This window comes from Ictidomys tridecemlineatus, chromosome 2, assembly GCF_052094955.1.
Source record: "Ictidomys tridecemlineatus isolate mIctTri1 chromosome 2, mIctTri1.hap1, whole genome shotgun sequence".
Classification (NCBI taxonomy): domain Eukaryota; kingdom Metazoa; phylum Chordata; class Mammalia; order Rodentia; family Sciuridae; genus Ictidomys; species Ictidomys tridecemlineatus.
Genome location: NC_135478.1, coordinates 107,336,605 through 107,364,188, shown reverse-complemented (window position 1 = coordinate 107,364,188; position 27,584 = coordinate 107,336,605). Strand labels below are relative to the sequence as shown.

At 44.9% G+C, this 27,584-nt stretch overlaps 1 protein-coding gene across 12 annotated transcripts; it reads left to right on the top strand.

Moving 5' to 3' along the window:
• Positions 1–392: 392 nt before the first annotated feature.
• Positions 393–23,540, top strand: Znf605 (zinc finger protein 605). Of its 12 annotated transcripts, none has more exons than XR_013434941.1 (8): positions 393–630; positions 1,035–1,210; positions 3,644–4,923; positions 12,051–12,171; positions 12,385–12,477; positions 17,640–19,424; positions 22,649–22,744; positions 23,250–23,540. XR_013434941.1 is itself a non-coding variant. In XM_078039506.1 (8 exons), the coding sequence occupies exons 4-8, from the start codon at positions 4,909–4,911 to the stop codon at positions 22,678–22,680; spliced, it is 2,046 nt and encodes a 681-aa protein (XP_077895632.1). In that variant the 5' UTR covers positions 393–630; positions 1,035–1,210; positions 4,355–4,474; positions 4,740–4,908; the 3' UTR covers positions 22,681–23,540. The 12 variants fall into 12 exon arrangements, 11 of the variants coding, with proteins under 11 accessions (XP_077895632.1, XP_077895625.1, XP_077895627.1 ...); XM_078039506.1 differs by having other exon boundaries at positions 4,355–4,474; positions 4,740–4,923; positions 22,649–23,540; XM_078039499.1 differs by having other exon boundaries at positions 3,644–3,783; positions 4,162–4,923; positions 22,649–23,540.
• Positions 23,541–27,584: the final 4,044 nt, after the last annotated feature.

The following is a 27,584-nucleotide window of genomic DNA, read 5'->3' as shown; positions in this document are numbered from 1 at the left end:
TTATAAAAGTAGATTAAGGGGCTGAGATTGTGGCTCAGTAGCAGAGTGCTTGCCTAACATGTGTGAAGCACTGGGTTAGATCCTCAGCACCCCATATAAATAAATAAAAAATAAAAGTACATCAACAACTAAAATTACATATATATTAATTTTTTAAAGTATTTTAAATTATTTGATAGACAAATTCTATGCATATATATTCATTAATACATTCTAGAGCAGTCTAAATGAGTATATTAGATCTCACTAATCCATGATGATAAAACCCCCAAATTAAAATGTTAGATAATGCAAGCGGCAACTTCCAGACTCAGCCTGAGACCCCTGGAAACAAAGCCTCAGACTGGGAAGTACAGCCCTGCTCCGGCGAGCAGGATTCTGGGAAATGTAGTTCTGCCCGGACACTTCCGCCGTCAGGCCATGTCCGCCTGGGCGTTGTAAGGCCTGCTGTCAGGGTGAGCGGAGTGGGGGCGGGCGGCACGGAGGCTGAGCGTGGGGAGGCCTCGGCGTCTGGCCTGTACTCCACGTGACCCCCATGCAGAAACTGCTCTGATTCAGGCTCGAAAAAGCCCCCGAGAGGCCCCCAGCGCGTGCTCCGCCAGGAACGGATTGTGGATAAGTGTCCCTGAGGTGGGTGTCGCGTGGCGTGGCGGGGGCGTGGCGTGGCGTGGCGGGGGCGTGGCGTGGCCGGGGCGGGGGCGTGGCGGGGCCGGGGCGAGGCCGGGGCGGGGCCGGGGCGAGGCCGGGGCGTGGCGGGGCCGGCGCGGTTTCTGGCTTACCTGCCTGTTGGATGTGTGTGGATAGTTAACCTGTAGACACCTGAGGGTTGGGCAGGGGCGCGTCTGTAAAACAGCAGTCTGGGATTGAGGGCTGAGTGTTCAAGGCCCTCGGAAGACTCGTGGGAGACTCTTTGGGTAGCCCTTGGGCGTCAGTTCTTTGTGCTGGGACCCAGTGCATCCGCAGACCCGCGACTGTGTCTAGCGGGTTTCTTTGTAGGTTAACTAAGACTCTGGTTGCCCGTGATTCGTTTGCAGGCTGGGAAGGATGCTTTTGTGGTGTATCTGTTTTGGGTGTTTCATTAACTGGAAGTCCTGTTGGTTGTGAAGACGTTGGGTTTTACTTGAGCTCTGTGCTCCTGGAAAACAGCGGAGGTTCAGAAATCTCCAGGAAAAGGCTCACTGCAGAGAAGCTCCTTTTGTACACGTTCTTGGTAAGTCCCGAGAGTGCCCTTGTTTGCCTGTGATAAGGCAGACACGGATCCTCTGCATTTTCATTCTTTGCCTCAGCAGTGATTAGTGAACCCCATGGATCAGGCAGGACAAAAAATCTGGTTACCAAACATGGACTGTTCTTTCCTCCAGTTCCATGAAATTTGGCCCTCTCCTCACAGCAGGCAGAAAGTCTCTGGTTTGCATCCTGTTCACCCCACTCTTTGATCCCACTTTGCCTCACCTGATTCTTTCTAACTTTCTTTACTTCTTTCTGTGAAAGAAACTGCTTTCTGCCTTGCAAAGATGAGTGTAGATCTGAGGGCCCCACATCCTCCCTATTGTAGTCCCCCATTTCCCTTTTCCTACCCCATAATAATCCCTGGGAGGTAAGTCTCCTTACTCTGGATTTGTTTATCTGCTAGTGATTGCTGTTTTAGGGGAAGTGAGTGGCTGAGTTTCTTCTCTAGGCTGTGTTTGAGGATTTTTTGATGGAGGCATCAGAAATTGGGGCACTGTGTAGATATAAGTCAGTGTTGGTTTGGTGGGGGTTGTGAGTGAACAGTGGGGCTAGTAATTGGAGTGGTTGGAGCGGCTTAGTATCAGTTGTGTGCAGGGTGGCCATAAGGAGAGCCTGTAAGTCTGCCGGTGAATGGCGGGCAAACATGGGATGAATTAGAGAATGTGCAGGAGCACCCTGTGGGATAAGGGGTTGGGTGTCCCTTGGGGTTCAATACCTGGAGCAGCAGTGAAAGATAGATAGCAAGGCTGGGGATGTCAGTGATGAGAAGCTCTGTGAGAACACACTGGGGCAGCTGTGAGGGCAAGTAAACTGGAGGAGAGAGTGGTTGGCGTCCTTTGGGACTTACTGAGACTCACAGGGATTTCACTGACTTGGTTTTAGTCAGTGAATGGACAAGTCGTTGAAGGGCTGGGTAAGCCTATGATTGGGGCCTCAGTGCTATAGGGATGACTCTGTGGCAACCATGGGACCAAGTGATTGAGAGCCCAGTATGACTTAGGAATTACTGACACACTAGTCAGGTGTGGTGGCACACTCCTATAGTCCCAGCAGCTTGAGAGGCTGAGGCAGGAGGATACAAGTTCAGTGCCAGCCTGAGCAACTTAGCAAAAGAAAGGAGGAGGCTAGGGATATAGCTCAGTGACAGAGTACCCTTGGGCTCAATTCCCAGTTCCACAAAAAATAAAAATAAAAAATAAGGGAATGGCCAACACCAGGGCAAGTGAGTGAGGGTGTGGGTACTCTGATTGAAGTTCCAGTCCTGAGCATGTCATCATTGGTGGGGGTGTGGAGAAACTCTGGGTCCCATTGATTTATGCCCTACATGGATTGGCATTGTTACTTGAGGGGGTTGGAGTTGAGTGCTGAGGAGCTTGAGCCAAGGAGGCCGCAGATGACTGGTACCTGACAGGTGACTCATGAATGAGGTTTCATGTTTGGGTGGGCCTGTTGGGGTGAATGACTAGTATGCCTGTAGGTGTCTGTGATAGGCATGGAGTGAGGGGTGAGGGGGGAGAAGTTGGGCCTGTGGGTGTTGATGAGAGGGAAACTGGAGCTTTCTGGCTTGTTTGCCATTGGCAGGGAGCCACATGATCTCTGGTCATCCTGGCACACAGTGCCAATCCTGTGCCAGTCTGAGGTCAGTGGTTGAGGATTGTAGATACTAGCTATCAAAAGGCCACTGAGAGTCACTAAGGAACCTACAGTGCATGTCACTGAAGGCCCTAGAAGGGTGACCTGTTGAGAAGAGAATATGGGGCTGTGCAATTGGTAATTGAGATTCTGTGGGGGTGAGGGGGATACTGGGGCAAGTGATAGTGGAATTTATGGGGTTCAGTGATTGTGTGATATGGAGGTTTACAGAGGGGCCTGTTGGGTTTTGTGATCTGCAGAGGTCTTGGGATGTGGAGCTGGAGGATTCTTAGGTGGTCACTAAGGGAGGGATGTGTGGGGGTCCCATGTTTGTGGGACTGGAGGCAGGGCTGAATGGGTGTTGGTCATGTGTGGGCCCAGACAAGCCTCTCACAGGTAACTTCTGTTAAATAATCATACTCATTTTTTGTATTCTGGCCTCTCATTGTAGCTTGTGATTGTTGGTCAGGAACTACTTTTACTTGAGTGTTTCCTTTTTAAAAGTTTTCAGCGACCCCCCTGGCTTCAGGGTCTTGCCTTCTATAACTTCCGCCTTGCTAGTTATAACCCATAGTCTGTTCTGTCCCTGGCTATGTCCAACTTCAGCCCTCTGCATGAGGACCTTGGTTGATATGGTCTTCCCACAGCATTCCTCAGCAGCCTTTGGTATTATTTGAGACACAGGACAGAGAGCCCATGCTGTACGTCTTCTTGCTCAGTTTCACCTGTTTTCTGGAAAGAGCCTTCTTACTCCTTAACCACATTTGGTCATCCATGCTAGGCTTTAGGCTTCTTGCCATGGAGACTGAGCGTGGGCTTGCTATGGCCTGCTTCCACAAAGGAACTTTGGGGATGGACACCATCATGCCTGGAGCACCCGAGTACACAGCAGGTGTTGACTGCAAGTGCTGGACAGTTTTGGTGAGCAGTTTTGTTGTGTGAGGTAGGGTTCTATCCCTCTTGTCCCAGAATTTATGGGGTAGGATTTTTTTTAACATTTCCTTTAAAGATTACTCTTATGAAGAAAGTGATTTTCCTGCACAACCCTGAGCCCTTGAAGTCTTTGGTTCTGATTCTACATCTGGTTGAACATAAGTGACCTGGTCTATGGCCGTGAAGAAACTTAAATTCTGTTTGTGTGCATCAGGATGTGGGATGTGTTTGTTTAGTTTATTGTACTTATTTTAAATCTTGTTCTGTATTTTTCTGTAATTCTGCCTAAAATGATATGATGTGTACCTTGTGGTCTTTTATAAACTGTTTTTTTTTTATTGGTTGTTTTTTGTGTTTGTTTTACAGTAATGGGGATTGACCCAGGCCTCATGCATGGTGGGGAAGCACTCTACTACTGAGCTACATCCCTAGCCCCTCATCTTAATCTAATAGTCACTTCCTGAGTACCATTCTGCCTGTCTACAAAAGAGTTGCATTTTGCCTTATAACATCTAGGCAAATAATTTCACTTAAATTAATGAATTCATTCCTGCCCCAGGAAACATTGCTGCAGAAGGAGTGAGTCATCATCATTGCATTTCCACAATCCCTTCATGTCTCTTCAGAGCAGTTTTCCATAGTGCTGCTTCTGTGGGGGGTGTTTGCTTGGACCAAGGAGGTGAGCAGCTTCATTCTAGCACTTCCTGGAAGGCACTGGGGTTGTTACTGCAGTGTGGTAGAGACGTGCCCCAGATGCAGGCCAGGTACAGAAGATATGCCAGAAGCCAAGGCTCCCTCCCATTTCTTAGCCCACAGCCCTGATTGTGTCCACCAAACATCTAGTCTGAGGTTTTACAAGACTGAGTTCCCAGAAAGAAAAAACTAAGATTTAGGTCCCCAGACCAGTGATCTCATCTAAAATGACATTTCTGTTGCATTCACAGACCATTGCTCTCAGAAACAAACTATTCATGTGAGATAAGCAGAGAATTCATGTGAGATTCTCAAGAATGAGAATATAGTCTTGGTTTCCAGATCTTTCACTAGAGGCCTCTCTCCAGAGTCAGAACAGACAGAAGTCAAAAACAACAGGTTTCCTGAGAGCAGCAGAAAATGATTGAGTCACAGGTGAGTTATTTGTTTATCTTTAGTAGTTTTTTCCCCCCCTGTGGATGTGATGAGGTATACAGGAGACTTTATAACAAACAGGAAAGGTCTAAATACATTTAAGTCATAATCAAAGATAAATGATAAACTTGGGAAAGAAGATGTCAAAAGTAGCACAAATTTTATATTTATTAAATATATAGAGCCATACAGAAGCCTAAAGTTGGAAGATAGGTAAAGAAGACACGGGTTCCTCCATTGTCACAAAGGTGAGCAGCAGGCTTTTCTCAGACATTCCCAAAGCCTACAGCAGAAAAAGAACTAGAAGTGACAGTGTCCTCCATAGGAAGGAAAAGGCAGACCAAGTGTTTGAGAGAAGTGCACATTTCTTGATGGCAACACAAGAGGAAGCAGTGATGGCTCTTGAGATAAGTGGCTTAGTGGATGGCACCCATCATAGCATGTGCTCTAGGATAGCTCCTTAAAATTCCTCAGTGTAAACTAAGGGAATGAACCTAAAGAACACAGAACACCATTCCTCAGAGACTAAAGCAGGGACACATCCTACCTAGATGCTAGTTTCAGGAAGGACACTAAGTCACTTATGGGGACCCGGTAGAGTTGACCGGGTCCCCATAAGTCCTCTCAGTTGGAATTTTGATAGTTTAGGTTAAAATGTTTGTGCTTCTGTTGGCAAAGGTGCGCATACAGGCATCTGCCTCCAGCTGTATCTGTGCTCTAATTCATGGAAAAGGAGTTCTTGACCACCTTGTTTATCTCTCCCTTTCATTCTTTTTCTTCCTTATTTTCTTAATTTTTCTTAAGAATTTTGTTGTTCAAATAAATATGCAAAAAGTTTCATGTTTTCTTAGTTTTGAAGTTCACTTGTATGCTGGGAGCTCAGCTGAGCTGGTCTAGCTGAGCTGCGAAGCATCAGAGTCTTCAGGGAAAGCCACAAGCCTCCCAGAGAGCAAGGGCAGCACCATCCCTTACCTCTGAGATGGTACAGGCAGGAGCCCAAGCAAGTGCCCCTTCCCCTGAGATGGCATGCCAGTTAGGTCGGGTCCATGCAACAGGTATGGAGCCAAATCATGCCACTGCAGAGGAGCCCTGAACAGGAGGCCCCTGTGCTGTCCCTTTACCAGAAGGCACCCCTCATCTTTGTGTACTCCTCAGTCTTGAGTCAGTTGGTCTGTCTGTTGTATACAGTCTGGTTCATGGCATAGTTTTTCCTTTTCCAGAATGTCACGCGAATGGAATTGAAAGTATGTAAATCAGCTGGGCATGGGGGAGCATGCCTGTAGTCCTAGCTACTTGGGAGGTTGAGGTGGGAGGATCACTTCTGCCCACAAGTTCAAGACCAGCCTGGGAAGCATAGCAAGAACCCTCTTAAAAGAAATAAAACATAGAAACAGCACGTAGCCATTCAATAATGCTTCTTCAGTCATGGACTTAGGACTGGCTGGTGTGCCCCTTAGCACCAAGTGCTGTCCTTGGACAGTGTCTGCCTATGTGATGCACCAGCTGTTTGAGCATCTGCTTGTTGAAGGGCACTGTGGTTGCTGGCACCTGCTAGCATTTAGGAATAATGCATTCTTCTGCATGTAGGTTTGACCGTGAGTGTTCTGTTCACCTGGGTCAATACCCAGGAGTGGGAATTTTGGGTTTTCTGGCAAGTGTGTTCAGCTCTATAAGCTGCCGCCAAAGTCTCCACATGTTTCCAAGGTTGCTGTGCATCTTACACTCTGACCATAGCAAGTGGAAATTGCTGTTGCTCACATCCTCACCAGCATCCATCAGTTTTGTGACATTTTGTCTTTTGTTATATACATAGAAGTATCTTACTATGATTTTAGTTTGCATTTTTCCCTTGACAAATGACATCAAACATCTTTTCATGTGTTTATTTTCCATCCAGTCTTTTTTGGTGAAGATCTTTTGCTCATTGTTTTGTCCTGTTTTGCAGTGATGAGGACAGAACCCATGGCCTAGCACATGTTAGGCAGGTGTTCTACCACTCAACTATGTCCAGTCCTTCTTTTGCTCACTTCCTTCTCATAATTTTGAAACGGGGCCTTGCTAAGTTGCTGAGACTGGCTTTGAACTTGCAGTGCTCCTGCCTCAGCCTCTCGGTTGCTGGGATTGCAGCAGTGCACTTTGAATAAGTTCTTACATAAAGCATAAGTTCTATGTGGAGGTTCATCCCTTTGCTCATGGGTACACAGTTGCTCTGGCATCATTTGTTGAATGGACTCTGGAGCAGAGCATGTTTGTGAGGTTATCTCTGGGTTCTGTTCTGTTCCAGTGGCCTGTTTGCATCTATCCCTTACCACTACCACCTGTCCTAATTACCCTGGCTCCATGGGGAGTCTTAAAACCAAGTGGAGTCCTGTAGTGCAGTGCTTTGTCCAGATGTGGCCATCCAGTACCTTTGTCTTTCCAAGTGCATATTAGGATCAACTTGCTAATGCCTGCAGAGCCACTTGCTACTTTAAACAAACAAACATTTTATTTTATTTACTTATTCTTTTTTTTTTTTTTTTTTTTAATGTGGTGCTGAGGATCGAACCTAGGGCCTCCCATGTGCCAGGCAAGCGCTCTACCGCTGAGCTAACACTTGCTACTTTGTGTGAAATCCGTGGCATTTTCAGGGAGAAGTGAAGACCCGGCCACACTCCATCTCCAAGCATGGAATGTGTGTCTGTCCATGATATCATGTTCTTTGATTTCTCTTGTCACCAGTTAGTAACACACAGATACTGTTACTGTGTTGCCTTCTCTGTATATTGGTACCTGACTGTGTTTGGGGGCTGATATAAATGGCCCTATAAGACCTGTTCTGTTCCCATTGTTCACTGATGGCGTGCAGGAAACCACTAGCTCAGGTGAAATGGCCTCTTGTTTTCCAGCAGAGTTCACTAGTCCGTTCTAGGAGATAGTGCGTATACGCATGACAGATTTTTTTTTTTTTTTGGCATTTTATACATGGACAAATGTGTCATCTATGAATAGGGTTTTATTTTATTTTATTTATTTATTTATTTATTTTTTACCTTCTGCTTCTTTTTCCATACTGGACTAGCTAAGGCTCCAGTACAGAGTTTGAATAGGAATAGTACAAGATGCCTTTCCTGTTGTCTTCTGATCCTTATAGGGGAAGCATTCTGTCTCACCATCAAAATATGTTATTAGTTGTATGTTTTCCATAGATATCATTTATTAGGTTATGAAATTTCCATTATATCCCTTGGTTTACATTCCTTGTGTATGTGTGCATAGGTGTGTGGTGCTGGGGATAAAAACCTGGGCTTCATGCATGCTAAGCATATCCTTTACCACTGATCTATTCTTCCAGTCCCCGATTGATTGATATTTTGCAGTACTAGTGATTGAACCCAGGGCTTCATGCATGCTGTGCAAATGTTCTGTATTCTACCATTGAGCTACATCCCCATCCTTTTAAATATTTTGATTTTTTTTTTTTTACATTAGGTTATATGATCTTACTAAGTTGCTGATGCTGGCGAAGAACTTGTGATCCTCCTGCCTCAGCCTCTCTAGTAGCTGGGGTCACAGGTGTGCACCACCACACCCAGCATTTCTAGTTTTTGTTTGTTTTCCTTTGGTACTGGGGATTGAATTCAGAAGTGCTCAACCACTGAGCAACACCTCTAGCAATTTGTATTTTTTCATTTTGAGACAGAGTCTCACTAAGTTGCTCATGGCCACGCTAAGTTACTGAAGCTGACCTCAAACTTGTGATCATCCTGCCTCAGCCTTGTGAGTTGCTAGGGTTATAGGCATGCACTACTAAGCCCAACATTTCTAATTTTTAAAAATGATAATTTGGGATATTGATTTTAGGTCTTTTTCTTTTCAAATATATGAGTATTTTTCTAATAAAATTTCATGTAAGCATTGTTTTAACTATATCCCACAAAATTTGACAAGTTGTCTTTTCATTTTCATTTAGTTTAGACTATTTTCATAATATCCCGATAATTTCCCATTCAACCTGTGGCTTATTCACATTCATATGGCTTTGGAAATGTTCTAGATACATGTTATTGATTTTTAGTTAATTTTGTCATAGTCCAAGAACATACTTTGTTTGATTTATTTCAAAAAATAGTTATGGGTTGCCTTATGGCACTATGTGCATACACTATGGGGTGTTTGCTTAGCTCTTGTGGGCTGTGTTCTCAGTTAAGAGTTAAGAGTCAGACTGGGGTTGTAGCGCGCCTAGCACATGCGAGGCCCTGGGTTTGATCCTCAGCACCGCGTATAAATAAATAAAACAAAGGTATTGTGTCCAACTACAACTAAAAAAATTTTTTAAAAAATGAGTTAAAGAGTCATTAGGTCAAGTTGACCCAACAGCTGTTCAGGCCATCTGCATCCTTCCCGATTTTCTGACTGCATATCATGTCCATTCCTCAGAAAAGAGTGCTGACTTCTGTCGTTGTGTCCATTTTTAGGTGCATACACATTCAGAGTCAACGTGTCTTCTTTGAGAATTAACCCTTTACCATTTGAAGTGTTCATTATATTTGATAATCCTCCTTTTTCTGCAGTGTCTAATAATGTTTTTCTTGAGGTCTACTGCCTTTGTTAAAAAAGCCATGCCAGCTGCTTATTGTTTATTTGTTGCTACCTTTTTTTAAACTTTTATGTTCAAACTGTTTTTGTCATTAACATGTAACACTGTAGTCAGCTATAATCTGGGTTGCTTTATATATTCCATTTCTGTGACTTTGTCTCACTATGAGCTTCTTCTGATCTATCACCCCCCCAGCCCCCACATCTTTGCATCTGGTGTACTATACGCTGATTTCTTCATTTCATACCCATACTTTATTTCTAGGATTCTGTTTAGTTCTTCATCAGATCTGCATACTCAGTTGTATAGCCTTCTCTCTCTCTCTCTCTCTCTCTCTCTCTCTCTCTCTCTCTCTCTCTCTCTCTCTCTCTCTCTCTCTCTCTTTCTCTTTTTCCCCCTTTTGGTTCTGGGGATTGAACCAGGGGTGCTCTACCACTGAGCTTCATCCACAGCCTGTTTTATTTTTATTTTTAGACAGTATCTTGCTAAGTTGCTGAGACTGGCCTCAAACTTGTGATCCCCCTGCCTCAATCTCCTGAGTTGCTGGGATCACAAGTATGTGCCAATGCACATAGCCCTTTTGGTCCTGTTTCACATTTTCATTGACCTTTTCTGTTTTTCTGAATGAAATATGGATATTTATTTTATTTTAATTTTTAGTTGCAGATGGATGTAATAATTTTTTTTAATGTGGTGCTGAGGATTGAACCTAGTGCCTTACACATACTGGGCAGGTGCTCTACCACTGAGCCACAACCCCAGCATTTATTTCATATATCCTAATGGGTCTGAACTTTGGTTTTGAAGATGTATCTCAGTCATGATGCTTTGTTTCTTTGTACACTCTGCACTCATTTTTCCTCATGCTTTGTTTCAAGAAGCATCTGTATTCCTTTCTCTAGATAGTATGTATATTTGACTCTGCAGAGGCCTGATGTACTGCCATTTAAAGCCACTTTCTTTCTGATTGAGGTCTTTGCAAAGCACACCTGTTCTGTGTACTTAGATTATGCACCCACATAAGTCTAGCTTGTTGTTGTGAGTTCTCAGGAGACAGTTTTTCACCCTTCCGTGTAGCACTAAGATTTGAGGCAAAAGATTAATTTTCTTTCTTTCTTTTTTAATTTTTTGTAGTTGTAGATGAACAGAATGCCTTTATTTTATTTGTTGAATTTTATGTGGTGCTAAGATCGAACCCAGTGCCTCACACAAGCGAGGCAAGTGCTCTGCCACTGAGCTATAGCCCCAGCCCAAGAAATTAATTTTTGATGTTATTTTTCATCAGTCAAAAGCCAAGTGACCCTTTTCTTGTTCCAGCTTTACCAGGGAAAGTAAGCTAGCAGGTCTCTGTTCTTGGGCTTGCTCCATGCTTTGCTTCTTTACTCTTACCTTCTGTAGCTCCTGTGGCACACATGCTCACATTCACCCCAGACCAATGTGGGCCTCTGCCTGCTTTGGCCTCAGCTTTCACTTTGAAAGAGACTGGGTCACCCACCATTCTCCCTGTGTTCCTGGACTCCTGACAGCCTGGGAAACACACTTGTTTTCATGGCTTCGCTCCTGCTGCTGCCTGTGGGAAGTCCCTTCCCATTGTCCTCTCAAGACCTCTCAGGGGCCTGCCAGTCCCTGAAGAGCCTAACCTGGTAGTGACCTCACATGCGGTGCTCAGGCCATTTTGTCTCCTCCCTTGCACACACTTGCTTCATAGCCCTGTTCACCTCACTGTCTCTGCTGAGCGTCTAAAGGGTGTTGAAAACCTGAGTTTTTTTCCCACTCATCTTCATATTTTAGTGCCTGTTAGTTTCTAACTGTTCAACATTTGTGTTTTACAAGATACCTGAAAGAGCTGGCTGGTCGTTCTGACTTGGAGGCAGAGCTGCCTCTGGAAGGAGTAGTGGCTTGGTCCTCACAGAGGCCGAGGTGCTGTTGTCACCCTGAAGGGCAGACCAGGCACACGTCTTCATGCCCTGGGGCTTTCCCGCTCAGTTGAGATACCCATGACACTTCTTTGAGAACCACTGTGCTTACTTAGAGACAACCTCTTCTAGTTTCTGATTCCTGGATGAGTAGATGGATGAATGCACTCACCATGATGAGTAGTTGAGCGGCATTTTTCTTTCTCTTTCAAAGCATAATGCAGTGTTAGGGTGTCCTATTAATTACCCATTGCTGACAACAAATCACCCCAAACCTCAGTGGCTGAAACCAGGAGGCATTCACCTCACACCACTGTGGCTTGGGACCTGCCAGGGTTCTGGAGGTGCTGGAGGAGATGGTCCATTTTAGGCACACCACCTGGGTCTCTCAACATGGCTGCCATACCCCTCCCCCAGGGAGAGGAGGAGCAAGCTCCCAGTAGGGAATCAGTCTCTGATAACCTAATCTGGAAGTGGCATCCACTCTGTGCCCTTCTGTTCCATGGAAGTGAGTCAGGAGGGGAAGATGCACAAAGTACTGTGCCCAAGGCTACTGTCACACACAGAGGAGAGCCTGTGTTCCGCACAGCCTTGTGGGACCACTGCAGACTTGCCGGGATTGTGCTTTTCAGATATCGTTTGAGGATGTGGCTGTGGACTTCACATGGGAGGAGTGGCAGCTGCTTAACCCCACTCAGAGGAGCCTGTACAGAGATGTAATGCTGGAGAACTACAGCAGCCTGCTCTTCCTGGGTGAGGTGCCCTTCTGTGATTGGCTGTGTCCAACCGGGCCTCTGGGGTGTTCACTGATTGCATATGCATTTCAGATGACAGAGATTCCTTGATTCCAACACCAAATTGAAAGGTGTTTAGTCTCTTATTATTTCAGAGCATTTGTAATAAGACATTTCTCAAGGGACTCCAGCTCAGGCAGCTGGGTCCATGTCGCCTCCTTCCAATCTCCAGGTTATCAAATCATTAAACCTGATGCCGTTTTCAAGCTAGACCAAGAGGAGTCATGGACAGTATATGAAGAAACCCTACACCAAAACGTTTCAGGTGAGAAATCATGAAATGTATTGAAAACGGTGAATTAAATTAAATCTCAGGGTTTTGGCAATAGGTGAGTACTTTTGAAATGTTGCTTATAAACTGTTTGAAATTCCTAAATCTTTATAGAGTTGACTCCAGAGTAGTGACAGGAGTTCTTCATGATCCTTGCTTTGCTGTTCCGTTCCCTAGCCTGCTGGCCTCTCTGTGTGCAGTTTATTTATTTTAATTTTTTTTAAGTTGTTGATGAACTGTATTGTCTTTATTTTTTTATGTGGTGCTGAGGATTGAACCCAGTGCCTCATGCATGCAAGGTGAGCACGCTACCACTGAGTCACAACCCCAGCCCCTTCTCCACTTGTGCAGCACATACACAGTGGCCACTCATTGAGGATTCCTTCCTTGCATAAAGAGTTCTTCCTACCTGCCTTACATTCCTACTTTCCTTATTCCCACTTCCAAGTCGTCCTACAGAGGTAGGCTTTGGTCCTCCTTCTTAAGAATTCATAATTTTTAGCCAGATGCAGTGGCACATGCCTTTAATCCCAGCAGCCTGGGCGGCTGAGCTGAATTGCAATTTAGCAAGGCCTAAGCTATTTAGTAAGGTCCTAAGAAACTCAGTGAGGCTTTGTCTCTAATAAAATAGAAAAAAAGAGCTGGTGATGTGCCTCAGGGGTTAAGTCCTCCTCAGTCAATCCTCGATACCAAAAAAAAAAAAAATCCATAACTTTTTTATATTTTATTTTTTAGTTATAGGTGGATATAATATCTTTATTTTTTTTTTATGTGGTGCTGAGGATCAAACCCAGTATCCCATGCATGCTAGACGAGCACTCTACTTCTGAGCCATAACTCTACCCGCTTTTTTTCACTTTAAATAACATTGACCACTTTTGAGTTCATATTAATGTAGAACTTCTTTGAGTTATTACTTTCCTTCCTCTAATTTGACAAATTTGGGCTTTTTTCCCTTTGGAAATTTAATAGGTATGTCATTATTGATTTTTTTACAAGGCTTCTCATTTAATTTAAAAGTATGAAGGAAACTTTGAACTAACAAATGACATTACTGCTCTCCCAGGTACCAGATACCATTGCCCAGATGATCTCTGTCTATGTGCTTTTCCATACCAGGAGTCTTCTGCTCCATAAATGCCTCTGTCTCAGCTTGTAACTTAGTAACAAAGTGCCTGTGCAGGCACAGCACAGTTGACAACAGGCAAATAAGATCCCCAGGGGTTTCAGAGAACTAGCTTCAAGGGTGCCAATCATCATATACAAAGATGATCAGGCTCCATATGCTCAAAGACAGCATGCTCACATCTCGGTAGGGTTCCTTGTGTGTCTTACAGCAAAGACAGAGTGGAAGGCAGAGCAAGTGGTGTGGAGCAGAGCTGAGCACTGACACAGCCAGGGGATGCCTCCTGCCTCCGCTGCAGCCCTGCCTTTGAAGCCTCTCAGCGGGCTTCAGTCCTCCCCTTGCAGGCTGTGTGTCCATGCTCGCCTAGCATGCGTGGGCCTCTGGGTTTGTATGTTGGTACCTCTGCCCTGCTGTGGATTGTTAAGCTCCATTTACACTGGAGAATAGCAGAACATGGCAGAGCTTGACTAAGCCCCTCTTCTGTGCCTCTTCTGTACCCAGAGCATTTAGACGAGTCTCTTCCTCAGTGTCCCCCATGTTTCTCTCTGCTTCTGAGCCTTTGGTGGGGGTGTGCTCTCCCCACATAGACACTGCTCTCCTCTGGTTGAGCTTCTCCCCCGCCCCCCAGTGGATGCTCCTTGACTTCCAGCTTATCTGAAGCCCTTGCCTGCTGAGCACCTATATTATAGGATCTGAGGCCTGTTCAGACTTGACTGGGATTCCTTAAACTGTTAGGCTTAAGGTTAGAGAGATGGCCAGGAATTTACTGATCTCTGTTCTATGTGAAATTTATGGTACAATTATTAATATTTTATTTGTTCATTATTATGGAGGCAGGTAAAAAGGATCTTTCCTTTTCTTTCTTTTTTGTTTTTAGTATTGGGGATTGAACTCATGGTTTCTCTACCACTGAGGTACATTCCCAGCCTTTTTATGTTTTTGAGATAGGGTTTTGCTAAGTTGCCCAGGCTTATCTTAAACTTGCGACCTTCCTGCCTCAGCCTCCCAAGTCACTGAGATCAAAGTGGCGCCACCACACCCAACTAGCATTTTTCTTTTTCTTTTTTCTAGTGTGGGGATTGAACCCCAGGGTGCTTGACCACATACCCACCCCTTTTTATTATTTTTATTTTTATTTTGAGATAGGGTCTTGCTGCATTGCTAAGGGCCTCACCAAGTTGCTGAGTCTGTCTTTGAACTTGCGATCATCCAGACTTAGCCTCTCGAGTCACTGGGGTTACAGATGTGTGCCACTGTGCCCATCAGGAGCTTTCTTATCAAATATCTGTTCAGTAGAAGGGTTTCCATTTTACTTGTGTATTAACCTATGCTGGAAAGTACTTCAGAATGTCTAGGTCTAGGCCCTTCCTGTGGGGGCTAGCGGGTCTGGGTATGTAGAGTCTGGGAAAACTGCAGTGATAGAGTTCACATTCCCCCATTAATTTAGAACCAACAGGGCTAGGGATGTGGCTCAAGTAGTAGCATGCTCACCTAGCATGCATGAGGCACTGGGTTCAAGTCTCAGCACCACGTAAAAATAAAATAAAGATATTATGTCCACCTAAAAGAAAACTAAAAAATAAATATATTTTTTTAAAAATTTAGAACCGCCACTGTTATATGGAATGAGAGGACTCAGAAGGAAATAAGAGTCATGAAATAACCATGCAGGAGCATAGAATTTAACATAAAAGAAAATACAGAACTGTATGGCATTCAATAATTGAATATAGCGTTCATGATCAGATTCAGAGCTACAGGAAGGAGCTGCTCTAGCACTCAGCAAGTGTGTTCCTCCCCACACATCGAGGTAACTATGTACTGCACTGTGAGCTAGTAAAGTACCAGTGGGAGCTACCACCTACCCTAACCCTCATGGAGTTGACATTCTACAGGGAGAAACAGAAGTAGAGGATCATCAACTTGATAAGTACTATGCATAAAATAAACAGGATGTTTGTTAGTGTGCTGTCAAAGTGATGTTTACATTTGAATGAGCCAGGCCTGCTGGAAAACTGGGAAGAGCATGCTAAATGTAAGGAATGGAACATGCAGAGGACCCATGACAAAAAATGTCTTTGTGATAAAAAAAAAATGAGAATATTGTGAAATAAAATTGAAGTGGTTAGAGCAAACCAGTCATACAGGACATGCATCAAAAAGTTTTCAAGCAGGGGGGCTGGGGAGGTGGCTCAAGCGGTAGCGCGCTCGCCTAGCATGCGTGCAGCCCGGGTTCGATCCTCAGCAGCACCATATACCAACAAAGATGTTGTGTCCGCCGAGAACTAAGAAAAAATAAATAAATGTTAAAATTCTCTCTCTCTGTCCCTCTCTCTCACTCTCTCTTTAAAAAAAAAAAAAAAGTTTTCAAGCAGGAGGATGAAAAGGCCTGGTTACATTGTTTTTGGTGGGAGGGTGTTCTGGGGGTTGAACTCAGGGGCACTCAACCACTGAGCCACATCCCCAGCCCTATTTTGTATTTTATTTAGAGACAGGATCTCACTGAGTTGCTTAGCACCTTGACATTGCTGAGGTTGGTTTTGAATTCATGATCCTCCTGCCTCAGCCACCTGAGCCACTGGGATTACAGGGTATAGCCACTGCGCCTGGCTTCTAATTACATTTTTAAAGGTGACTAGATGCTGAGTAGAGGCTAGAATTGGAAGCTGGACTCCCAGTTAGGAAGTAGGTCATTTTGGAAACAGGATGTAATGGGGGTCACATGGCAGAAACAGAATGGAGAAACATATATGTTCTGTGGTATAACACTAGCAGTAGTCCACCTGTCTTCCCAAATGACATGTTTTTATTTCCTTTAAGATTTTTTGATACAATTGAATATCTAAACCTTTAAATACATAGGTGAACTACTCTATTATTGCTTGATATCAGGTTGCTTATTAATTTGAATAAATATACTTCTTAACACTGCTTCTTGATCTTAATTTGAAATTATTATTTCTTCTTATATTTTAAAGAGCAACTTGCTCTTAAACTCTCCCCCTCCATGTGTCTGCTTGTGACTCTTGATTCTGGTCTCCAGAGGTCTTTCTGTTTTCTCTCCTCTCAGTGAACTGTGTGAACATTACTCATGCACGAAACATTAAGCATTCTCATTCTCCTCCACATCAGCAGCTCTAAGTGGCTCTTCCCCTGAAATTCTGATGTCTGAGAATTAGAGGAGATGCCTCACAAAAAGTATTCTTAAGAAAAAAGAGTACTTGCTTTACATTTGGAATCTCACCAAATATTTCATCTTGCAGAGTACCTCCTGGGAATCTTGCCTCCCAGTTGCTATAAACAATGTCATCAACAGTCAGCAGACCTTTAAAAGATCACTCCAAATATTCATCAAGCAGCCATGTGGTGGAAATCACAAGTACATATACCTGTAGGATGGAAAAAGCTGTACTAAGGTTATATAGGAAAGTTCTTATGGTTTGGAATAATTTCAATTTATACCATTATGTAGATTTTATATGTAGATTATGATTCAGTTATAGATCCAGTTAAAAGGGTCTGAATGTCAACATGCATCAGATAAAAGTGTTCACATGAGCTCTGGAGAATTCTTGAAATTATCACCAGAAAGTGGTGCCAGTGGTGGAGGGGTCCTGGAGGTGACAGCCAGGTGGCTGTCTGGCACAGAGAGGTTTTCAGTGCAGCAGTGGCACAGACATCAGTGCTGTCCAGAGTGAAGGACATCCCACCTGTGCTCTTCTCAGACCAAGTTCATCTTCTCTTGTGCCGACTTGCTCTTTTGCTGTTCCCATTTTCAGCGTATCATGAGTCTCTCTGATGGTTTTGTTCTTGTCTTTTTTCATAATCTACAGCTAACAAAGTTCCAGGCATAAAGTAGAAAATTGCAGATTACTGCATAATTTTGACCTTTGTAATTCTAACACTGGTTCCCATTTCCATTAAATATGTCAGTGCCCAGTACATAGAGAGTATTTGTGGGTCTCGCTATGTTCATGAGTATAGTGACTGAGGAAGTTACACAGTGTGGTTCTTTTTTCCCTCTTTTTAGAAATCTGGCTAGACAGTGATTCTAAAATATGTCATCAAGATAATCAAGACAAGCTTAAAAGTATGGAGAAAGGCCATGGATGTGATGTTTTGGGGAAAATATTTAATTCAAGCATGAACTTTGTTCACTTAGGAATGAGACTTCATAAATGTGGCAGAGGTGAAAAAAGTTTGAAACATCCTTTTGATTTTCTTATTCCAAAAAATAACTGTGGCAAAAAGAAATTTGATGAGCTCAGCAAGGAGTTACTGTTTTGTGTGAAACCTGACAGAGCCTGTGGAGAGGTACAATACTGTGATGACAAGAAACACAGAAGAACCAGCAGCAACGAGGCTTGTGGGACACACACGGGAGTCTGCTTGTGCTTGGAGTGTGGCAGAGTTTTCCATAGGAAGTCACAGCTGACCATTCACCAGAGAACTCACACAGGAGAGAAGCCCTATCTTTGCAGTGAGTGTGGGAAGGCCTTCTCACAGAAGTCCTTGCTCACTGTGCACCAGCGGACACATTCAGGGGAAAGGCCCTACGGGTGTGGCGAGTGTCAGAAGGCTTTCAGCAGGAAGTCCCTGCTCATGCTACATCAGAGAACTCACACTGGAGAGAAGCCCTACGGGTGCAGTGAGTGTGGAAAGGCCTTCAGCAGGAAGTCCCAGCTCAAAAGGCATCAGTTGGCTCATGCAGTAGAGAAGCCCTATAGCTGCAGTGACTGTGGAAAGGCTTTCTCCCAGAAAGTGAAGCTCATCACACATCAGAGGGTGCACACAGGAGAGAAACCTTATAAATGTAGTGATTGTGGGAAAGCTTTCTTTTGGAGGTCTCAGCTCATCACTCATCAGCGGTCTCATACTGGCAAGAAACCTTATGTGTGTAGTGAGTGTAAAAAAGCCTTCAGCAGGAACTCACTCCTCATTAGGCATCAGAGAATTCACACAGGAGAGAAGCCCTATGCATGCAGGGAATGTGGTGAAGCTTTCATCCGAAAGCCGCAGCTTATCAAGCATCAGATAATCCACACGGGGGAGAAGAGCCATCGATGCCGCGATTGTGAAGAGGCCTTCTTCAAGAAGTCAGAGCTGATGCGGCATCAGAAAGTTCACTCTGGAGAGAAGCCCTATGGCTGCGTGGAATGTGGGAAGACCTTCTTTGGAAAGTCGCAGCTCCTAACCCACCAGAGAACTCACACTGGTGAGAAACCATATGGCTGCAGTGAGTGTGGGAAGGCCTTCACCCAGAAGTCAAGCCTGATATCGCATCAGAGAACACACACTGGCGAGAAGCCCTACAAATGCAGTGAGTGTGGGAAAGCCTTCAGCGAGAAGTCCAGTCTCACTCACCATCAGAGAACTCACACTGGAGAGAGGCCCTTTGAATGCAGTGAGTGCAGGAAAGCGTTTGCCTGGAAGCCACAACTGCTCAGGCACCAGAGGATCCACACGGGGGAAAAGCCCTATGAATGCAGCGAATGTGGGAAAGCCTTTGTTCAGAAGGTGCAGCTCATTAAACATCAGAGAAACCACACAGGAGAGAAAACCCACGGGTGCAGTGATTGTGCAAAAGCTTTCTTTGAGAAAGCACAGCTCATCATCCATCAGCGAATTCACACAGGAGAGAGACCCTACGAGTGTGCCGAATGTGGGAAATCATTCACCAGAAAGTCCCATCTCATGAGGCACCAGAGGAGCCACACAGCAGGCAGAGGCTGTGCACGCAGCGAGTGTGGTAGCAGCTTCAGCAGCAGGTTGCAGCTCACATTGCACCAGAAAGACCACGCAGAACCAACGCCACGTGAGTGCAGCAAGGGCCAACCCCTGCCTGCTGTCAGATGTCCCCACTGAGGACATGTAGGAGAGACTCCAGTTGAGATAGCAGCTGCTGGAAACATGCTAGCAGGGAGTTAAGTCACGAGAGCTTTCTAGTGTTTGAAAAGCAGATGTTGTGCAAAAGCCTTCTCCCAAAAGATTCCCTGGGGCACCCCTGTGAGGACAAGCCAAGGTGGAAGTGAGATTGGCAGCACCCTCTGTCAGAGGTCACAGGGATTCATGTTTAGAGACTTCAACAGGGAAACCTGGGGGAGCAAACTCCTCAGGATTCAGATGTGTCATCAGAAAGGAGGTGCTGGACGTTGTGTCTTGAGAGTCTACGTGAGGAGTCCTGGTGTCCAAGGGTCTTTGAAGTAATTCTGCCAGGAAACTGTGTCTGTTGTGTAGGAATCATTACAAACAGCTGTCAGTCTCAGACAGACATGTCTGCTGAAGGGTAAAGACTTCTCTATTGTGTGTGGTGGAGTAACCAGGATCAGAGCATGCTCCTACCTTCAACAGCTATATGTAAAAAGACTTTTTCTTTTTTTAATTTATGTTTTTAATTGATACATAGTAACTGTATGTTTTTGTGGGTTTCAGTATGGCTTTACAGTGTGGATACAGTGTGTAATGGTCAGGTCAGGCATATCTGTAATTGGCATCTATCTGTTAGCTCAGCTTTACATTTCTTGTGTTGAGAATATTCAGGATCCTATTCATTAGTTATTTTGAAATATTTGTATTGCTAATTGTTGCTGGGTGCAGTAGTGCACACCTGTTATCCAGGATCTTGAGAGGCTGAGGCAAGAAGATCACAAGTTTAGGCCAGCCTGGGTCCCACAGTTAAAAAATGAAAAAGGCTGGGCTGTGGCTCAGTGGTAGAGTGTCCATGGTTTCCATCACAATTCTGCAAACCAGGGATAACTGTTCCCAACCATAGTCAACCTACTGTGTTTCAGAATGTCAGAAGTCAGTACTCCTGTCCAGCTACATACATGGGCCCATTGGCTACCCTCTCTTGGCTTCCCTACCTCCACTGTTTCCCAGCGTCTGGGAATGTATTTTGGCTGGTCTCTGCTCCCTTGAGGTTGGACTTGGCTTCTGCACGTGGTATTGTTGCTCAATGCCTGACACATTTCACTTACTTGGGGACCTCCAGTTCCAACCTCATTGTTGCAAACAAAAGCAGCATTTCCATTATTTTATGTCTGAATGATATCCTGTTGTGCACATATACCATATTTTCTTTATTCATCCAGCAACAGACACCTGATTGATTCCATATCTTGGCCAGTGATGATTCTTGACATGACACGTGGTCTGTGGTCCCAGTCAGATGGAGCTGACTCATGGTCACCCAGCCTACTACAGTGGCAGTTTCCAGGTGGCCACACAGGGAAGGGGCCAAGAATAGCCTTGCTGGTGAGAAGGGAAGGATTCCCACAGGGCCACAATAGCTGGAGTTTGCAGGGAAGATGTGGAGGTGTGCTTAACAGAGAGGGGCTGTCTGAGGGATCCCCAACTCCTTTGGATGAGTAAGGATTTATACATGTGTAGGAAACCTGGGAACAGCTGGAGCTGTGCAAGGCAGGGGCAATTCAAGTGGGAACTGGCCAGAGACGAATGGCTGGTCACCATGTAGCAGCAGGCGGGCTCTCAGAAGCCCTGTTTTAGCAGAGGACTGACTAGCCCTATATCAAGCTACTCTGTTTCCAAGTAAAATTTAGTGAAAGGCTGGGTTGTAGCTCAGTGGAAAAGAGCTGGCCTGACGTGAGGTGCTGGGTTCCCTCCCTGGCCCTGCAAAAAGACAACAATTTTAAAGCACCTAGAAGGGAAATCATACATAGGAACAAATCACAGCAGGGCTTCTAGACAGGGCTGTGTAAGAAGATAAGGAAGCTGCCTTAAATTACTGAAAGAAAGCACCACAGCAAACCCCACAACCTAGAGTTCTGGTTCCAACAAAAACATCTATAAGGGCTGGGGATGTGGTTCAAGCGTGCTTGCATGGCATGCATTGCTGGGTTCTATCCTCAGCACCACATACAAATAAAGATGTTGTGTCCACCGAAAACTAAAAAATAAATATTAAAAATCAATCTCTCTCTGTCTCTCTGTCTCTCTGTCTCTCTGTCTCTCTGTCTCTCTCTCTCTCTCTCTCTCTCTCTCTCTCTCTCTCTTAAAAAAAATCTATAAATGATGGAGGCAAAATGAATCCTTCTCAGAGTCAGAAGATTGTTTGTTCCACAGGTTGACCTGCCCATAGGAGATGCTGAGGAAGCCCTGGGAAGCAGAGAACAGTACAGAATGGAAGTGTGGATCTGTCTAGGGAGCCCAGAGTTCTGGGAATGGCGATGAGGGGTGGATGAGAGCACTTCAGAGTGCTTTGAGAGGAGAGTTGGCCCTCACAGCCTGTATCATGACTCTGAGTGTTTGAGATGATGAGAAGATAAGTGTCTGGCAACATAGCATGTGGGTGACCCTTAAGTGCAGTTGGATATGGCTGAGCACAGTAGCCATGCCTATGATCCTGGCTGTACAGGAAGCTGAGGCAGGAGGAGCAGAAGCTCTGAGAAGAAAAAGGGCTGGCTCAGTGTGAGAGCAACCCTGGGCTGGGTCCCCAGTGCTTGGGGGAAAGGGTAGTTGAATGGACCCCATCAACCAAGTGGGAAGCTGTTCCCGGGGCTCAGGGTAAGTCCCCTTCAGCAGCCACACTCGGGAGTCTTAAGTCCTAGATGTTCACATGCTGGTTGCTTTCTGTCTCTCCAGGCCCATTGCTCCTTCTCCTTTGCACCCCAGAGTTTGTCTTAGGGATGACTCCACTGGTTTTTCTTCTCATGTTTGAACAGTGTAAGGTACCAGGAGCAGATCGGGATGGAGGGCAGGGACCCTCTGTGCCCTCCTCACTCCCTGCTGGACACTGGCTTAGCTTTCCAGTTCACAGCCTTTCTGGCTGTGGCCCCTCTTTGGTTAAAGATTTCCTAAGCTCTCCTTCTCCTTGCCCTCAGATCTAGGGTGAATACAGCTCTGGGTGCCACCATTGGTTTGGTTTCATTTTGGAGATGTCTGTAGATTGCCCCTTTATTAACATCCTTGAGTTGCTATTGAGTGTGTGGGGCATACCCGAGCACACTACTTGGGGAGCTCCACCACCGAGCTATATTGCCAGCCTTTCTTATATTTTTTTTCTTTTTAATTGTGAAACAGGTCTTGCTAAACTGCCTGGGATGGCCTTATGATCCTCCTGCCTCAGCCTCGCAGATAGAAGGATAATGGGCCTGTACCACCATATCCAGCCTTAAGGTGGTTTGTTTTCTGTGTTGTGTTAAATAATGAGCACTAAGATTGTGAGAGCATTAGCCCTGGTACCTGTGCCTCAAGGACACAGACTGATATCAAGATTTCATATTCCAGATATTAATATTTTGTCTTTGTATTTTAACAATGCAGTAGAAATTATAACAAATATGAAAGGGTGTGTGTGTGTTTCACGTTTATGGCCCTGGAGTCTATTATTGTCTGTTACAAACATAAACAGGCTTGCAGATATTACCGAACCCCTCTTCAGTAACAGAAAACAAAATGTTTGCAAAATCTTAAGCTACCTCTGGGTCAGCCACACACCTCCAAGAAGCCCTATTACTGGCTGTATCATCCTGGACCAGGAGCAAGATCAACTGTTGCCCAGGCTCTATAAGTCACCCTGTGTGGTTGGAAGGCCCTGTCCGCTTTCTGCTGTTCCTTATGTGCAGCTCATGTGGTCTCTGCCAGTCCTCAGTTACCATTGTCCCTTCTCACACACTGCCAGAAAGAAGCCTGTCCTCTCTGAGAGTAAGGAGTTGCTTAGCTAACGGTCCCATGGAGCTGACTGGGCTAACTAGATTGCAGCTGAGTTGCCTCACCAGCCCTTGGGTGGCGATGAAGCTCCCTTCTCCTGGACCCGCATGTCATCTCTTCTGAAACAGACGTTGATGCAGGCCTCCTCTTTGGACAGTGCCAGTAAGCACAGGGCAATCTGTATTCATGAACTTTTGTATCACTCTGTTCTGTCTCTAAGGGATTAAATAAATGCCTTGATATTTGGTATAAGTAGAACACAGCATTGAGTTATCTGTAATTGTTTTGTAGTCCTTGTTATAATTTGCATAGGATGATCTCTGTCAGGATTGTTTCACAGCTGCATTCATTTACAAAGTGAAGGAGATTCCTACTCCCATCATCTTAGCCACTTTTATCTATTGATGTCTGTGACATAGCGGACAGTATAATTTCTTTTTTCTTTTCTATTTATTTATTTTTCTTTCTATTTATTTATTTATTTATTTATTTATTTATTTATTTATTTATTTATACAGGGGCACTCTGCCACTGAGCTATATCCCCAGCTCTCTTTATTTTTTATTCTGAGATAGGGTCTTTCTGATTTGTTGAGGCTGGCCTTGAACTTCTAACCCTTCTGCCTTAGCTTCCAAGTCACTGAGATTACAGACATGCATCATCAACCCCAGTAGTCAATATAACCTCTCATGACTAGTTCAAAACATAAAATTCAACTAAATTACACCTGAAGTCTGCTTTCCTCTACAAGTTCCCACCCAACATCACACCCCACTGCCAGATCAACTTACAGGCACAGGACACAGATCAACAGGACAGGCACAGTGGCACATGCCTGTAATCCCAGATACTGTAGAGACTAAAGCAGGAGCAAGACGCTGTCTCAAAATAAAACTGAAAGAGCTGGGGGTGTAACTCAGTTTAGAGTGTCTCTGCTTCAATCCTCAGTACTGAAAAATAAATGAGCGAAAATCAGAGATAAAAGGTTAATTTAAAAGGTTCATAAAATGGTCAGTTTCTACAATGAACAGGATAAAGAGCATTACAGGTGTGGCAGAACAGTACTATAAATTCTAGCAAATTTTAGAGAAAATGTGATAATAGTGGTCACTAAACAGTTCTATACTTACTGAAGAAATTTGAATTTACAGTTAATCTCCCAATAAGGAAAACTCCAGGCCCAGACTGTGTCACTAATGACTCTTTTCTCTTCCCACATCTCATTGGTGCTCCTTGGCAGCAGTGACAGGAGCCACTGTCATGACTGGCACCTGCACCCGAGGTAGCTGCATGAACCCCATCCCTCACCCCATCCCTGCCTCTGCTGAACCCCCTTTGATTCCCATGAGACCCCCATGCCTTTCTTTCCCCTTTGCCTCTCTAGATGCCACACAGGAGAGAAAACACACTTCTGAGTTTGGCTTATTTTGCTTACATAATGGTCTCTAGTTCCATCCACTTTCCTGCAAATAACTATTTCATTCTTCTTTATGGCTGAATAAAACTCCTTTGTGTGTGTGTGTGTGCGCGTGCGTATACACACACACTCTCATATATATATATATATATATACACACATATATATACGTATATATATACATATATACATATATATACATATATACATATATATACATATATACATATATATATACATATATATATATATGTATATATATACACACACACACACACATATACATTATTCATCCACTGAGGGACACCAGGATGGTTCCATAGTTTGGCTATTGCAAATCAAGCTGCTATCAACATGGGGATGCAGGCATCACTGTGGCAAGATGACTTTGATTCTCAAGGATTGATACTGAGGAGTGCATAGCTAGGTCATGTGGTGGTCCCTACCTACTCTTCTGGGGAACCTCCATACTGATCTCCGTGGTGGAATCATAGGTATCTGTCACCATGCCCAGCTGTGTTTGTTTTCAGCACTGAGAATAGAGCCCAGGGATGCCCTATTGCTAAGCTACATCCCAGCCCTTTTTATTTTATCTAATTGACTCAAAAGTTGCTGAGGCTGGCCTTGAAGTAGCAATCTTCCTGCCTCAGCCTCTTGAGTAGTTAGGATTCAGGTGTGTGCCACCATGCCCAGTCTCTGCTTCAAAAAAAGGTTTTTAATCAATGTAAATCACCTTAACAGACTAAAGAGCCAGAGTTTGAATATGATGATTTGTTATTTGCTGTTGACACTTCCCAGACTTGAGTGAACACTCTGGAGATAATGTTTCTTATTTGGGAGTACTGTTTCAGCCCATCCATGATTCACTGTGGAGCTGTAGATGGAGACCAGCCCTTTGTGCATGCCATGTGCACTCTGCCCCTGAGCTGCAGCTGAGCTGTTGACCAGGTACACCAGCAGGCCATTGAGGTCTAGGCGTGCAGGAGCTGCCTCTCGAGCCCCATGACCTAGCAGATCCAGTGATGCCTGAGGCATCGGTGGCAGAGGGGGCTGCCTGGACCCTCTGGCAGGCTCCATAGGTGAACTATAATGCAGGCCCTTAGGACTTTGGGTAAGGCCCATGTTTATGTAGGTAAGTAGTCTCCTTTTGAGAACCAGCTTTTGGCTTGCTACTGGGGCCTATTAAGAGTTGCTTTAGGAGGCTGCGGCTGTGGTAGAGCACTTGCCTAGCATGAGTGAGGCACTGGCTTCCATCTTTAGCACCACATAAAAAGAAACAAATAAAATAAAGGCATGTTGTCCATCTACAACTAAAATAAATAAATAAATATAAGAGTTGTTTTAGTTTTAGTTGGGGTTTTTCAAAGAAACAGAACCAATAGGATATATGTGTATGAATATTCATGTGTGTATATATAGTAGGCTCACAGTTTGAAAAGTTACACTACAGCTGCTTGCAACCTGGAGAGCAGAAAAGCCTCAGAAGCAGGAAGGCCAAAGGTGTAGCCCCAGTCTGTAGTCAAAAGGCCCACAAATCACTGGAAGGCTGTTGGTACAAGCCCCAGAGTCCTGCAGTCATATATCCAAGGGAGCAGGAAACCTGACACTCAGGAAGAACCGGTCTTCCTCTTTGGTGTTCCAGTCCGTCTGAGTCTGTCCTGAACCACCCCCACCCCCACCCCCACCCCAGATTAGATGGTGAATGGTGCCTGTCCACACTGAGGATGGGTCTGCTCTTGTGTTTGCTCACTGATATGCCAGTCTTCTTTGGAAACAACCTCATAGACATGATCAGAAGTAAAGATTTTCCAATTCTCTAAGCATCCTTCAACCCAGCCAGTTGACACTCAAAGTTAACCATCACAGGGACTGAATGTTACCAGAGTCCGAAGCCAAAGGCCTGACTCTGGGGCTCTAACAAATCAGGTCTCCACTAGCCCCAAACATGAGGTTGAAAAAGTAATGGTGATGAGCAGTGATTAGTGCCACTACCCTGGGAAGATGGGACTGTGTCCTCAGCCCTGTCTTCCAGGGGTTGGCAGTGGCTTTGAGGCCTAATAGACATGGGAATGGAGGCTCTGCTCAGCTGCTGAAGCAGGGGACCTTGATAAGGTGTGGTCTGTCCATCATTATCTCAGGACAGGCTGGGGGGTCTTATCAGAGATAAGAAGGTTGCTGTTACCTGGCTGAGTTTTGGTTCATCTCAAGATGTTTATTGATCAGACCAATTGTCCCTGGAGTGCAGGGTCACTCAGAACAAAGGAGACAGATGCAAAATGGAGGAGGAGGGGCAAGCAAAACTTAACAGTGTAAGTGCTTGCTACATGAATACTTAGCAATGGAGCACCAAGTCATTGAATGGGAAAACATGAGAAAATGGTGATGTCCCCATGAATGTGCTCTAAAGGAGGGCCTCAGCTGAGCGGGGCTTCAACAGTCAAGTGCACAGGGCAACCTGGTCTGTGGATGTCAGTCTCTCTTCCTAGCCTCCCATGTCACTACTCGAGAGCTCATGAACAAAATGGCCACAGTGATGGGGATGGAGGTTACTCATGGGCTCAGCAACATTGACTTCCTCTCACCAAGGTGGACCTGGCCACGGCCACTGCTGAGTGCCCATCTGGCAGCAATGGAGATTGATGCCAAGCCTCCCTATGGGATCCTTTCTTAGGGCATCACAGTGGACCACCTCCGTCATGGAAGGGCAGCATGCTGTTCATACTGGAACAGAAGCTCTGCATTTGCATTTGTCTTCCTGAATGCTTCGTCTCTGCCAAAGCCACCATCCAGAGATTCATGGATGCCACGTCCCTCATGGTATTCCACACCACGCCAATTCTGAGCAAGGAACCAGCTTCACAGAAAACAGGATCACCAAGGGCCCATGGT

Bases quoted from the DNA above. Each gene is read 5' to 3' on its own strand.
- Znf605 (XM_078039507.1), top strand. The intron at 12,478-17,639 runs GTGAGAAATCAT...CCCTCTTTTTAG, and splicing joins CCTACACCAAAACGTTTCAG to AAATCTGGCTAGACAGTGAT. The intron at 19,425-22,648 runs GTGAGTGCAGCA...ATTGTGAAACAG, and splicing joins CCACGCAGAACCAACGCCAC to GTCTTGCTAAACTGCCTGGG.